Raw genomic sequence first — 15,622 nt, forward strand, 5'->3', positions numbered from 1 at the left:
ATTTACTAATAGCCACTTGAGGTATTGCAAAAAACAAAAACAAAAAAACAAATCATTGAAAAAACCCATTTTCTCCTTTTATAATTAAAAAGCCTTTTAAAAAGCATTCAGGTCACTCTCCCTCTATCATGTTCATAAATGTAATTTTTGTGATGTCATCACCAATTAAAGGCTTAGTGGAAATCTGATCTGTGGGTGGGCCCAGGAGGATAAAAAAACTTTCACTGACTATTGATTATTTCTGATAAAGGCTCATCAAGCAGCCAACATCTTTTAGAGCACAGTTGCTTCTTGCTATCTGCCTTTTTATTTATTTATCTCATATCATCCTTGATAGTGTTTTTCCAACAGCAGTTTAACAGCATGTGAAGAGTGAAAGATGAAAGTGAAAGACCATTGAAAAGGGAGTTGCAGGTGGCTCACGGTCAAATACCTTCCTTTATTGTAACCATCATCACGGCTGTCAGCTCTTTGATTATTGTGATTTTAGCCACAGTAAAACTAGCATGAAAGATGAAGCATTAAAGATTAAAAAAAGAAACTAAACAATTGTCCATGAAACAAGGAGTGTTTGACAAAATAAACATAGATGACTTGCTTAGCTAATGAATGACCTATTTTTTTTATGCCTGTTGCATGCTGCACGTGAGCAGATGCAGTGTTTATTAATAAAGTTGAACTGCATGTTAATCTTCTCAAATGCACACCTTGAAAAAAGAGGACAGAGCTTTCTGTCTTGTCTGCTTAGTAACAGGTGTGGGGAAAAAAAGTCCTGCGCTAAAGGAAGCTATTTTCTTTTCTATCACTGGGATGTTACATAGAACTTTAAAGGTCTTAATAATGCAACATATAAATGAATACATTGATATTATTTATTTAAAAGGGACAGTGCATATTGTTGAATATATCAATGTAAATAAACAGAGTTAGCCAAAAGGCTACTTTTCATCTGTTGTCCCTGGCAGGTCGGACTAAAACGATAAATAAGAAATTCAACACACCATCAAACAATGTACACCAATCTAGTCCATACACAACAAATTTAAAACATAAAATTTCATAGGACTGTAAGAAAATGCAGAACAACAAATGTTGTAATTTTTAAAATACATTAAAAATAACATATATTAATATCAAATTCATGATCACAAATCTGATTCCCCTTTAGCCATTATTTGAGATGAGTTTTAAATGATTTGAAGGTAGTACATTCTCCTATTACAGCTGGAATATTATTCCAAATGTCACTACCTTTAACTGATAATATCTTTAACTGATGATTCCACCTTATGATTTGAGAATCACAAGGTGGAATCTATAGAAATGTACTTGTGTGTGAAACAGGCATTTAACAAAAAATATTTCTTCTGTTCAAGGTCACATGCAAGGATTTTTGTTTCAGATGTATCATTCTATTGGATGGGACAGCTTCATCTGTTCCTCCATCGTCATCTTATGTCACATCATTTTAGAAATGTCCCAGTTACTATTGTGCTGTTTAGATCTGTTTATAGCTCACAAATCAAATAAGTGGAGCACAACATACAAATTGCAAGTGCGCAGGAATGCTGTTGTTCATACTACAACTAATGACCATAATGGGATAATTTGTTTGCTTAAATGCATTATGTCCTATACAAGTGATGCAGCTGAACACAGGCAAATAGACAGATGGCTAGATGGACATAAATAGACCCAGTCAATCAGAGGACCAGTTCAGTTCTCTTAGAATTAGTAGTCGATACTCTCCGTTAACAGTACTAAAGTATGGGTTATAAAACCTCTGGAAGGTGCAGTGCAGACATCCCATGGTTTGTTTATAGATCATGCATGTTGAACTGCAGACTTGTTTTGTTTTATTAGTTCACACAGAGCATTGTTCTGCTCCATCAAATCCATTGCTGTCATGCTGTGTTTCCCATCTATATTCATTTAGAGTGAAGGATTATAGTCAATAGTCACTGTCAGCTGATGTATAACAATCTATCAGACACTTTATTTGCACAAGCTAATTTGATAGGGCTTTGGACTGCTCACTAAACACTGATCCATGACACGTATTTGCATTCAACAGCCATGTACAGTGGTATCATGATATTAGAGTGACAAAAAACATAAACAGATTAACTGAACCTGCCATATGTTTTGTTTGTTTACATGCTACAAAATAAAATCAAGAAAGTGGTCTAAGTTGGTCTCAGAGATTCAAACACTAGAGGTCAAAGGTGAGACTCATTCATTATGCTAAAACACAGCCAAAAAAGACCAAATCTGTTCATTTTACACATTCTCACACACCTGAATTTTTATCACCAGATGGTCTGGATGATGTCAGAATGCAAACTGATTAACTGAGTTTCAATTTTACTATAATTCCCTTTACAACTGATCACAGAATAACTAGGAGGGAAGAAATTTCATAAATTGACTTGTTGTAAAAAAAAATATTGTTAATTGAGGGTATAGAACAACTTGATGCATATTTTTTCAGCACTTGAAAGTTGAGCCCAATTCTGTAGTCCTTGGATTACTGCACTGTGTTCAAGGACAGATTTTACAATCTCACAACTTTTCTAAAATCTTACTTTAACACTGAGAAGTTTCGGGACACCCAACATTATTCACACAAGTTTTTCTCAGTGGATTTAAACCAAGCAACATGAGGCAGCATTTAATGTCTAGAAACTGCTAAAACTTCCCATCCATCCATCCATCCATCCATCCATCCATCCATCCATCCATCCATCCATCCATATGTGTAATACCTTTCATTTCTATGTTACTGTGAATTGTGTTAATGATATTGTGAAAAACAAACGTCCCTTCCCTGTGCAGAATGTCATGACAACCCACGTAATAACGCTCTAGATATTTTAATCTGGGTCAAAGTGGGGAACCCACCGGCTGATTGACACTCCAACATAGCGAGTTGTGGAGCCATATACCTTGGATGTCTAAAAAATGATTAATTAAATAAACTGAATATTAATAAATACATAAAATATTTTAGCTCATTATAGTTTGCCTGGACATAACAACATTATAGTTGCCTGAACATAAGAGATATCTCTGTAGCAGACATGGTGTGTGTCTGCACGTGGGTGCGCACTGAATAGCCTACATAAAAATAGGTCAAGGTTGTGTGATGCCCACAGAGACGAAGAAGCAGTCTCTGCCAGAAAAAGAGAACATGTATGGCTCTGAACACAGATCATTGTGCAAGATAAAAGCTGTATCCACAAGCATTTGACATCTGCTATACTCCAAAAGGCTGGACAGAGCAAGTGTTGTGCGTGATGTGAGTCCTCTTTCCTCTCACTCAATAGGTGCGTAATTGTGTGGTCATCATCTTGCGCAGTATACCTTGAATGCATGTTCATTGTTGCTGTTTTTGTACCAGACTGCAGACATGAATGTGCTGGAGTGGAGTGGGGAAAACAAACAATCAAACAAACAAACAACAAAAATCCCCCTGACTGTCTATTTTGTCTTTCTTCAATTCTCTCTCACCCCCCCCCCCCCCCCCTTTCTTTTTCATTACTCTGTGTCAGCAGTTGCCATGGAAACTATTTTGCTCATCGTCTCTTCACTCCTTGTATATATGACTGGTAAGTACAACCCTGCTCATGCAACACACACGTGCATCCATGCATACAAACACACATGCATGCACACTCGCCGATTGTCCATAGGGAGGCAGTGTTGGTGCAAGCGGTGACATTTCATGGAAAAGGACTGGGGGTGGACAAGTCAAATCCATAGAAAAACATCAGTTTAAGTGTGGATTTTACTGATTGCATGCCTGGTCTCTTATTGTGTGGGACTGAATTTGCAAAGATATGTTTTTCATCTTTCACTTATGGCCCTCTAATTTCCTGTGTTTTTCCCCTTTCTGTTTTCTTTCCACCTTTTCACTTTAACCACTTAACACTTTGCCTCGCAGCTGCAACAAACACTGATACAGAGGGGGGTGAGTACTCTTCCTGTGGTCTCTAATGGGGTCAAACATTGATCTTAAGTGCTTTACTGATGATCTATTCATGTTTAGATCAGACTCTTCGGATGTACTGATAGAGCCTTAAAATTACCAGACCAAGTTATTAACCCAAACAGATTCTAGTTTTGAAGACATATGAGCAGTAATTTGGCAAGAAATAGAGTTGATAAAGTAGGATAAATATATAGGATTTCAAAATCTATGAAATCTAAAGTGTTGCATCTAAAGAGCACTGTTTCAAAGTCAAACCATCATAATGCTATTACTGAAAAATCACTGCTTGAAGTAAATGACATTTTATATGAAATCTATTTAATATGTGATATTATTATATGCAATATTGTTTCATGCCAGCTTTCCCCAGCTTATCTCCTATTGACATATAAAGCTATAAATATTTGTACATAAATAACAAGAATCTATTAAATAAGTACCATGTGTTTTATATTGTGTATATATTTATGTAAGCTGGATATGATAATGTGTGAAGTTACAATTCGTTATTACATTAGAGTTTCAGCTTACAGTGCCACTCCAGACTGAAACTAGAAACACACTGACTTAGGCTTAGTATAGTCATTTTAGCACAAACAAAAATACTGAGATATCCTGAGATACTGTTATTGAGATAAACATCCTGTTCACAATAACATTTTGTTTCTGAAAAAACAAACAAAGAGTATTTATCTTTTTAAACACATGCTCTTCCAGTCTGTATTAGCTGAGGAGAGAGACAGATCACTGAGTTAGTGGTCTTCTATATCCATTTCATTTTCATTAACAGAGCAATAATTTCCTGAATGACTACCAATACCCTTAGGAAAGCTGATTTTAGTTGACTAATTTTCAAGATGAGTCATAAAAATAATTATATAGATTACAAAAGAAGAAAGACATGGATTTTGTCACAAAACACTCAGAAAAGTGTATTGATAATAGTGATACAGGCTTGCAACTGAGACAATGTGTTTTGATTTCTCATTGTGGTTTTATAAATGTGTTTGTTTCCCTGTTTGCAGCAACCAATACATCTGAAAACCCATTTATTTATGGTAAGTTAAAGCAAAACCTTCTGAAATAACTAGCACATTGAAAGTAATTACATAGACATAGACTCATTGTAAATCCCTAAAAATAAATTAATTAAAATTTTTATAAAGCATTATTTGCGATAAACAATGATTAAATTACACCCCTGCTGTTGCTTTCTTTCTTCTGCAGACTATGAGACCTTGAGGATTGGGGGATTGGCATTTGCAGTGGTGCTGTTTACACTTGGCATTCTTCTAATCCTCAGTAAGTTAACCTTGTGTGTGTCGTTTCATCATGTCTACACGCGCTCTCCACTATAACCAAATGTTACAATTTAATTATAAAAAACTGCATTTTCATAGAATTTTCACATCATTCTACTCCATGACCTTTCTTACGCGCTGTTTCACATAACACTTTAATAGTGATGACACAGATGTTTCGTTCACAACAGAACAATACAGCTGACAGTTTAATGTGTTTCCAGGTCGGCGATGCCGCTGTGGTATTAAACAGAAGCCCAGGTATGTCAGTGTCCCTCTCTGATGTACAGAAATGATTTTTTTTTTGCTGCATGAAGAGCTTTTTTGGGTCATACTATTTGATTTAGTTACCATGACAACCTGTGGATCCTCTCTTCAGGGCCCCTGGAGATGAAGAGGCACAGGAGGAGAATCTGATTGTCTCCAAGGGTAAGATGCACATTTTAACTCTTGTCATTTCCTCCTCACCTCAAGCTCACCCTCTGACATACATCCATAATTAAGTTTCCTTCTGAGAGAGCCCATAGAACACAGGAACTGGGAAATTTTTTTATTTTTTTTTTTTTACAGTTAAAAGGCTTTTAAACAATCAGTCAAATGTGGGATCATTTTTTGCAGTGTTTCTGCTCTCATGTTATCCATTTGTCTAAAGCTACTGATGGAAGATGCATTGTGATCCTTTGGTCACATAAAACCAGTAAAATCACAGCAAAAAATATACTTTACGATATGCTATAAAAGAAAAAGTGCAAATATAAACAGTGTTATTACTGTCATTATTACATAACAGTGCTTGATATATTTCAAAATATTTTTAAATAACATCTTGAAGAGGACATATATTCTTACACCCCACAAAAAGTTGGTGTATACCGTGTATTTCCCCATTATGTGGTTTTCAAGTTTTAGCTTAGAAATATTGCTTAGACTTTTCATTTTAAAGTGGATTTAGTCCACTGTATATAACCCATGTTTTAAAGAGATGTTTCAGCACCTGTTGCTTTAAATCTTAGTGAATCTTAGCTTCTTTTCATGCCGTCTTCAAGAAGAGCTCAGTGATTCACAAGGTAGCAGGGAGAAAGTTTGTCTTTAGGCTTTAGACCAGAAAGTTTTTCTTTAAGATATTATTTTTAGTTTTAAAGTGAAAATTGGTTAAACTTATGCAACAAAACTACTTTAGGTTTGGGGAACAATCAAGGTTTGAATTCAAGTACACCTTTTCAAGAAAGCATATGGACTATGTGTTTTAATTGAATATTTTGATATGATATTTATAGCATTTTTACTGAATTGCATGAGTTAACTTGTGTGAGTTATAAGAGTATCTTCCACTCTAAAATGTGCATACCTTGTACATTAAGTGAGTGAATACATATACTCTACAGTAGTGCTCTTTGTTATAAGGTCACAAGTACAAAATCCAGGTACTCCTTGCATACTTAATGGCCCTCAATTAGCAGCAGAGCCCTGAGCATTGTCCTTCACCTTCAAGTGATTGCAAGTGAGTGAATGTTTTGGCACAGGAGAGGAATATTTAACAAGAAATAACTCTAGGCAAGTTTAATGTTTTGCATGTTCGCTTCAGCTAACTCACTCATCATTGACCTTTTTCAGCTGCAGCAGCTGCCAAGGAGACTCCACCAGAGAACTGAGGCAACTCTAAAGAACTACCTTCTGAAATGAAGATTTTATTTGATACTTGTCTACAATAATAGTGAAGGTGTGGGTGATTATTATAACCGGTCATGCGATAGGGTAAGAGGGGAGGTATATGTTTAGAGGAGTAATGCTGATATGTACATAATTCTTGTGCCTGCTGTTCTTCGTTGTGATCATGCCAGTCCCTCCCTCGCTGCCTGTGCTCTTGTCCATTCCTGTGCCTTTCTGTGACCGTGTCTCCACTTCATTGTCGTAGCCAGTAGCACCTTTAATGCAAGATTGTCTTTAAAAGAAAAGAAGACTTTCAAATCTTGTGTGACCTGCTGTTCCTAATTGTTTTGTTAATTGTCCAGCGTCATATTTTGCCACAGTTAGAATATAACACATACATATATATATATATATACAGTATATATATGTATCAATACGATATGTGTATAAGTAGTACTGACAGTTCACAGAAATATGAATATCTTCATTTACGTTTAAGTGTGAATGGCTGGGTGTGTTTGTGTGGCCACATGAGTGTAGTTATGTGTGCATGCATATCCTGTATGTGTATGATTGTGTGTACATCACAAGTGCATGTGCATCTCTACATGCAAGTGTGATGAGCCTTATATAAGACAATCTCAACTGCCACAGCTCTCTTGAGGGAGCACAGTAGTGTGCAGGTGCCTGCATGGGCCCCTCCACCGCAGTGTTTAACAGTTCATAGTGGAGGAAGCTTCTGCATCAGCTATCTCACTGCCACCTTCTCCACATATCCACTCCACTGCTCTGTCACTGGCTCCGTCAGGATTAGCTAGTCTCCAGCAGGCTATAATTAGTTTTCCCATACACACTCACTGGTGCCACAAATCTGTCGAGCCAGGGTATCGTTCTTTTCTCTTTGTTATTTGTTTAGTCAGTCTCATGATGTTTTAAATAACTAGACATGCATTACACTGCCGGAAGAGAGATTAAGTTTGTCTGTGGAGTTTGAGAGTCGTGATATTGATATTATTTGTTTGCCAGACTACATTAATAGTAGCCTAATGTAAGCCAAATTATAGAGAGAGTATAGATGACTAGTCCTTGTTGTCACCCTGCTGCCAGGTCGGGTTTTAACCAGTATTAAGTCTGAAATTAAACATGACAGCTAAACAAGTAAATATGTTCATTCTTCACACAAGAGCCTTGTTGTGTGGCAACCTGTTGTGCTTTGGCATAAATAAAAGTGGCGGAACACAAAACGTGTATTTTTATGTTTATTTCTTTTTTGTTTTTATTTTGCTGAAAACCTGATTTTGTTGTAGAATTTGGATTCTTATTGTTTTCTTCAGGGAACTTTCTATAAACATTCATTTACATGCAAACGTCAAACAGCATTTGAAATCACTCTGCTGTTTTCCAATCAATGTCAGTCAAGGTTATAATACTGTCACTTGGGGCTATGAAACCATGTGTCAGGGAAAGATCTCTCCACCTGAAGACTCTATAACATGCCGCATTTTCTGTTACGATTCCAAAGGTTGAAGCAGCTTTTGTTTATTGGCACCAGCTTGCAAATTTTATGAGACTATAAATATGTAACTGAGCGGCTGAACTAAAATATGCCTGAGCGTGGAGGGGTGGTTTAGTGGGTGGGGATTTCTACTGTGGGAGTCTGGTCTGGAAATGCAGACAGGGCCACCCGCAGACACACCTGGACAGTGGTGATACAGAGCCTTCTGCAGCTCAGGTGAGTGACTGCTCTCTTAAAATAAATATTAAAATAAATGTGGCACAATAATCTGTTACCTTAAAATTATTTAAATAAATGTTAGAGCTGGATCATGTATGGAAGATACATGTTTTAATAGGTTTAAGTTAATCTCTGTGTTTATTTCTGTATTAAATGTGAATTACCGGCATTCCTGCAATGAAAAGTTTAACCTTTGAATGCAGGCTGTCCAAATAGTCCAAAACATGTTCTCATGGCTCAGTTAATATGTGTTGTAAAGCTGGGTTTAGAGGACAGTAGTTTGTTTACTAAATATCCTGCTAGATGCCCACTTTTAAAGAAATCTCATAGCAGTGATGTAGTGCTTGACTTTAGGGGTGCTGTCTTTATTTGCCAAAATCACTATATATCAATTAGGCAGTCGTCACAGCAGCTTCTTTTCCATGTTCTATCTATAACCTCTATCAGACTGTGCAAGGTTCAAGGTTAATGAATATTGGAGCTGTAATATATTAATGAGTAACTGCCTGGTATGCCCTTATGCTCAGTGGTGCATTGAAAAGGCCCAGGCACATAAAGGATTAAAGAACTGAAGTTCACAATGCACACAATGGCATGCTTGAAGTAAGTGGAGAGAGCCAGGGAAAGTCTCAGTTCTTTAATCTGTTTAAGTTAACAATTAAAGACTTGGAGATCAAACAAGAAACGCTTGTTTGTGGGAATGCGTGTGGTTTTGGTGGTGGGGAGGGGTGGTGAAAGATGTTGGCAGAATGGGTGCGGAAGAAGAATCAATACTGCCATTAACCTCTCAGTGAAGATCAAGGCAATCGCTTTGCCATTAAGACTGCAGTAGGCAACCCACAGGGCAATTTGTTCAGGACATATAAAGTTTCCAAGCCTTTCAACTGCCTCTCATCTAAAGTGAATAAGCCCAGTTAAATTAGCTACTAGAACAGTCAAACTTTATTACAAGAGAGGGGCTGTAGAAACAAAATGCCCACAAACTTTTTAACCCACACACGCTTTCACATACCAGACCCAATGGTGGGAATGCTATTAATACAAAGGTTTGTGTTTAATAATTTAAAACAGTGGACCTTGGTGGATCACCGGTTGGTAGATGCAACCCCCCATCGCCCCACACACGCACACTTTAAATAAAAAAAAACCTATTTGTATTATCTTTTTGCAGTTTGACCAGCTGAACACACAAACAAGACAAGACAACATGTCTTCTCCTAAAGGTGAGTTACACAGCAGCTGAACTGCTCATTATGAACAAACGCCAGGGCAAGGAAACAGACGCATTCGAGTGACATAACATTCGCAAGGTCATAGCTAAACTTACTGTTGTGATTCTGAGTCAGAACCACAAGTGAGCATGTTAGTCATATATCAGGGGAGTGTAAAGTTCCCTTTTTTATTGTTATTAATATTATGAACAACAATACAAAGGTTAACACTAGTCATGGAAAATATGACCTTCTAGCATTTAAGCATTGTTTCACAGTCAATCATGCTTACTTAGAATTTCTGCATTACTAGTTATGCCTCTGGCTTTTTGGTAATAAGGTGATATAATAAATTATATGACAGTGCATTTGTGGAGGCAGTAAAATGAGAACAAATTTAGGGGCTGATAATGGAATACAGAATCATTATTTAAAGAAACATTTGGACTTTTAAAGTCACTTACGATCTGCCAGAAGAGCTTGTTGTCTGTGCACAACTTCAGACAATGGACCAATTTAGACTGTCACCCTGTTTTCACAACGTGCACAAAATAAAACAATGAATTGAGCCTTGAATGTGTCCAAATCACAACACAGTGAAAAATAGCTTCAATATTTGAGCTTGATGCAGCTTGCAGTTATGTGTCTGTAGAAAACAGTTTTTACTGGCTCTGTATCTCTTTCCACTCGCTGTCCTTCAATAGGTGCAGATGTTGACCTTGATGCAGACTTTGTATATGGTAAGCAACTACGTCTTAAAAAAGTGTATCTCATCATAGTGTGTAGAAAGCAAGATACAGTCAGTTTCTGTCGTTAGGATTAGGGGTCTGGGGGGTGAGGGGGTGGAAAGTAATGGTGTAGTGACAGAGCGCTTTGTGAATTTGCAGATTATGAGAAGCTGCGTATTGGAGGTCTGATCTTTGCCGGGGTCATTGTGTTCCTTTCCATCATTCTGTTGGCAGGTAAGACAGCATTCCCATCCTATATGTGCTGTGTTTTGTGTTTGTATAAGATTTCATATGTGTTTCAATGGAAAAGAAAGGAAAATAGAAACAAAGGCCCTAACAAATGGAACACCTAAGGTGAGGATTGCCGAGGACATGGCTGGAAAGGCTGGCTGAGTGTGAACAGCCAATGAAGATACAGAGAAATATGCTCTCTTTTTCTAGTCCCTGTCAGTACTCTCACTGAAGTATTTTGGATTTTGGAGTTTTTAGGACATCCTAATAATAATGGAGTAGTTTAACTATCCATACGTTTTGATAGGAGCTAACTATCACTTGGTTTTGCTTTTTTCTCAAGGAAACAAGATCAGAAACTGTGGCAAATCCAAGGTAAGATATTGCTGGATGGGTTTATAGTGACATCTGCTGGTCATTATGAAACAATAACTCGTTATATGATGAAACAGTACTCTGTTTTAACTTCTGCATAGTGCAAATCTTCATAAAGCTAATGTTAACATGATATGAAAAAGGCATTAATGGATGCAACCCCTACATGAAAAATGACCTCATTTGTTTTCTTGTCAACAGCCAAGACGTGGTGATGAGGAAGATTACTAATCCGAGAAGAACCATTGTGGCAATGTCCTGCGATACATGGCATTGCCGTGAGCTGTTATGTGTGTAAAAATGTAAGGCTTTTGTAAAAATAAAGTGTATTCCACCACGCTTTGTTTGTGCTTGATATAAGAAGAAGAAGATATAAAAGTAACTAATTATACAATTAAAAAAATAACATAACAGCAAAATGTATAATCTGACAGTATTAAAGTGTTCATATTAAAGTGAACAACAAAGGCAGTTACTGAATAAAAACAAGTAAATTGTATCCAGAGGATGATAGCCTTCCAGTTAAAAGAATCACCTGACATTTGACACCTTGAAGAACAAAAACAAGTCTGCTCGGAAAGGAAACGCCCAACCCAGGCACAGCGTCTTTTCAGTAGCCTACCTGGAAGTGGTTTGCATTACAAGCTCCCCATCATAATATAAAAGGCTGTATGCAGAATTGTATGAAGTTTACACTTTGATACATGGTAATGGTAAGTGGACAGTGTTTGTACGGCACCTTTCTAGCCTTAAAGAGTCCACAGGAAATGATCTAGACTCACACCAACCTGTAATAAATCCTCCCTTTGCCTATGAGGCACCCGCCCAACAAGTTTCACAAGTTTTTTTTTTCTTTTTTTGCATAAACCTCCTGACAGTTGATGAAACATACACAAATAAACAGCGAAAAAACAGCTCTGACCCTTCCACAAGGACCTCAGGTGGAGAGATAGAAGAGCGTCATTCGAAATGTCTTTTGTTTTAGTAATTGCTTGTGATTCATAGGTTTACGGGAAATCTCTCACTTGAAACTAATTTGTGTTGATTTGCAGTTACTCTTCCTTTTAAGTGGGCGGCATCCAAAAACTGAGCAATCAAAAAGTCCCGTAAGAGAGCCGCTAAAATCCCTCTTTCGACAGAGGTCAATAGTTCAGGTTTCCACTTGTAATTCATGTGAACTTCACATGTACTTCTTGTAACAAAAACAACCACAAGGTGGCGCCCTCGGATCAGCATGGCGATTAAGGAGTCGCACGACGGGGCCGTGAGGAGGGAGCTGCTGACTAAAGAGAAGAAATTCAAAGTGTGGGAAAAATGCACTACACTGAAACACAACACCGCGAACTGTAAATTTCGAGGAACGTTAATTCTGCAGATTACATCAGCGTCAACGTCAAAGCATAAATAGAGGCCCCGAGGTTGCATTTAAATAGTGCAGTATATAAAAAAATTTCCCTGACGTGGTTGTTTTTCCTTTTTTGTTTTGTTACAGAAAGAGAATGCACACATCAAAAGTTAGGCCTGCTTTCACGGCTCCTTGCTGGGAGGCAAACAGGACTTCCCCTGTTTGCCGTTTCATCTGAGCCAGTTAGACTCGAGCAGCGGCATCATAGGTACTGTATTTTCATCGCTGCAGCACAAATGACAAAGCGCATTAATCATACCGCCATAAAACTGCGCCTGATTAATTATCCCTGAATAAATAAGTCGTTACAGAGAGAGACAGGAGCTGTCAACCAGCTGAGTCTCAAGGACCCCCTGCGCTCTTTTTTCTCTCTCTTTCCCTTTTCCCTTTCTTTTCCCATTCAGGCCCCAGAAATTGCTGAAAAATACCGAGCTGTAAAAATTACCGCCCTTACTGCTAAGCGGTGAGGAAGGCAGTTTTAACAGTTGGATCCCCCGGGCCTTGGTTCAGCTGCTCTCCATAAGGGCTTCGGTTGAGGTAAGCATGAGCAGCCATTTATCTCACACTTCACTAGAACTGATAACATCGCTGCACCAAGAAGAGGTTTGGAGAACAACACACATACAGATGCATATTATGCCGGACAGGTGTTTGACGCTGATCAGATACTGTTCACATAAGCGTTTAGAGTAACTGCTGGTAACTGCTGAGACAGCACTCCGGGGTGACTGCTGAGACAGGGTGGAACAGTTTGACAAAACAGTTTAAGGGAAAGTGTTGACAAAGTAACCTGAACTATTCTCGATAAACGCCTAGCACCAAGCTACCCTATGATCTCACATAGACTGGCTGTTTTCAACTAAAGCTGCAACTTCTTTTCTTCTAGTTGGTGCAGTGTTCCTACTCTCTTCTATCCACTTCATTAGGTACACCTGTTCAACTGCTCATTAGCCCAAATAGCAAATCAGTCGATCACATGGCAGTAACTCAGTGCATTTAGCCATGTAGACATGATTAAGAAGACCTAATAAAGAATAGGTAAATAAAGAATCTTGAATCTAATAAAGTCCAATCTGAGCATCAGAAGGAAATAAAAAGTGATTGTTGATCCTTGTTGGTTTCTGAGTATTTTAGAAACTGCTGATCTACTCAGATTTTCTCAGGAGAATGGGCAGGAATGCTTTGAGCTGACTGACAGTAACTCCACTGTTACTTGATATGTTACTTGATAATGCATTCACGTTGCCACAGTATTTGCCAACTGAGCGATGTTGTTGAACAAGCTGTTCTTTTCAGGACATGTAATATCAGCAGCTTGTGACATGCAGGCCTTCAGAAACTGCCCTTTGGTGAATCACTTTCCTGCTTTGGCGATTAACCGCATAACGTCCTTACTGAATTGTGGAAAAGTTCTTGCAGGGATAGCAGTCGTCTTTGTAGCTGCTATTGTTTTCTGTCTTCTCCCTTGTTATTCTCATTACGCTCTTTGCGTTTAGTTGCGTAATGACACTTGAGATTATATTCCTTCAACACAGCAATTTTCTGCTTGCATATAAGGCAGATCACATTTCCATAAAATTCAACAAAAAATACTGCAGTATGCATCTTTCTTGAAATTGTCCGTGTCCTTCATCCACTTCTGCTTCTTTTAGTTCTGCTAGTACTACCTTTTCTTCTTCTTGTCCTGCTTCACGTTATCTGCCCCGATCGCATCAAAAACTGCACTTACTTAATTGAACAAAGTAAGTGCGTGGGCCAGGAGGTTGAGATCTCTGGTGTAAAGGATATTTTCTTGCCACACTTTGAGCACCTTAGTACCGTTGAGCATGAATTAAACGCCACAGCCTAGCTGAGTGCTTTTGCTGATCATGCGCCTCCCTTCATGATTACAGTGCACCAGTCTTCTGATGACTACTGTCAGCAAAATAACACACCTATGTCATAAAGGTGAAACCAACTTAAATTGGTTTGTTGAACATGAAATATGGAATCTCATTTCACTGTTATGCTGATTGACAAATTTACTTTCCTCTTAAAAAGTATTCTACAGCCTCTTAAATAGTTTTGCTGGACTGCTTTGCTGACATAAAATCATGGCTGGCATTAATTTTTTTTAAATGCGAATGATCAAAAAACAGAGGTTGTACTATTTGGACCTCCTGACCCTCGTTCTTGTCTTAAGGGTTACCTTAGCCCTTTGGAAAACTCCACAACTCTCTTTGCGAAAAGTTTGGGGATGATCTTTGTTGGCAGTTTTACATGTGAGAAACAAATAAATTCTCATTTTAAAGCCACATTCTTCCAGCTGAAGGCCCATTATTTTGGTATCAGCCAGGCTCTGCTCTCTTGTCTCCAACTTGTTCAAATTGCGGCAGCCCAAATCTTGACAGGTACACGTAAACGTGACTATATTTCATCAGTTTTGGCTCGTTTAAACTGCCAGTACATTATAGAATTGGTTTTAAGATTTTGCCTCTCCGAACTTTTAACTAAACATACTCCAAACAAAATCGGGGGTCAGCTGATCAGTTGCTTCTAATTGTTCCTAGAAGCAGACTAGGAGACTGGGCCTTTGCAGTTGCTGCGCCGAAACCTTGGAACAGTTTTCCTGTGAGGTCAAATTAGGATCTCTCCAACACCCAACATTATTAAAACCCATCTGAAGGCCCATTTTGCTCCCCAGCTTTTAATTGTTGTTTGCTTCTATGTCTTGTCTTATATATGTATACACACACACACACACACACACACACACACACACACACACACACACACACACACACACACACCTATCTATCTATCTATCTATCTATCTATCTATCTATCTATCTATCTATCTATCTATCTATCCGTCTTCTTCCACTTTATTCGGGGCCGGGTCGCGGGGGCAGCAGCCTAAGCAGAGAAGCCCAGACCTCCCTCTCCCCAGCCACCTCCTCTAGCTTATCCGGGGGAACACCAAGGCGTTCCCAGGCCAGCTGAGAGATATAATCTC

At 38.2% G+C, this 15,622-nt stretch overlaps 2 protein-coding genes across 3 annotated transcripts in view; both read left to right on the top strand.

Moving 5' to 3' along the window:
• The first annotated feature begins 3,559 nt into the window (after positions 1-3,559).
• fxyd6 (FXYD domain containing ion transport regulator 6) lies at positions 3,560-6,944 on the top strand. 2 transcript variants are annotated; one of them, XM_085371574.1, is made up of 7 exons: positions 3,560-3,608; positions 3,944-3,970; positions 5,017-5,049; positions 5,219-5,293; positions 5,517-5,553; positions 5,672-5,721; positions 6,907-6,944. In XM_085371574.1, exons 1-7 carry the CDS (start codon positions 3,560-3,562, stop codon positions 6,942-6,944), a joined length of 309 nt encoding a protein of 102 aa, XP_085227700.1. The 2 variants fall into 2 exon arrangements, with proteins under 2 accessions (XP_085227700.1, XP_085227701.1); XM_085371575.1 differs by lacking the exon at positions 3,944-3,970 and having other exon boundaries at positions 3,560-3,621; positions 5,003-5,049.
• A 2,940-nt stretch (positions 6,945-9,884) lies between these two features.
• dscaml1 (Down syndrome cell adhesion molecule like 1) overlaps positions 9,885-15,622 on the top strand; it is a 108,076-nt gene continuing 102,338 nt past the window's right edge. Inside the window, exons 1-3 of the mRNA XM_085370125.1 lie at positions 9,885-9,900; positions 10,593-10,628; positions 10,776-10,850. Coding sequence (XP_085226251.1) covers positions 9,885-9,900; positions 10,593-10,628; positions 10,776-10,850 — 127 coding nt within the window. The remainder of the gene's footprint in view (positions 9,901-10,592; positions 10,629-10,775; positions 10,851-15,622) is intronic.

The sequence above is a fragment of the Diplotaxodon limnothrissa genome, linkage group LG14, assembly GCF_057381915.1.
Source record: "Diplotaxodon limnothrissa isolate DT_005_m linkage group LG14, D_limnothrissa_male_GT1.1, whole genome shotgun sequence".
In the NCBI taxonomy this organism is placed as follows: Eukaryota; Metazoa; Chordata; class Actinopteri; order Cichliformes; family Cichlidae; genus Diplotaxodon; species Diplotaxodon limnothrissa.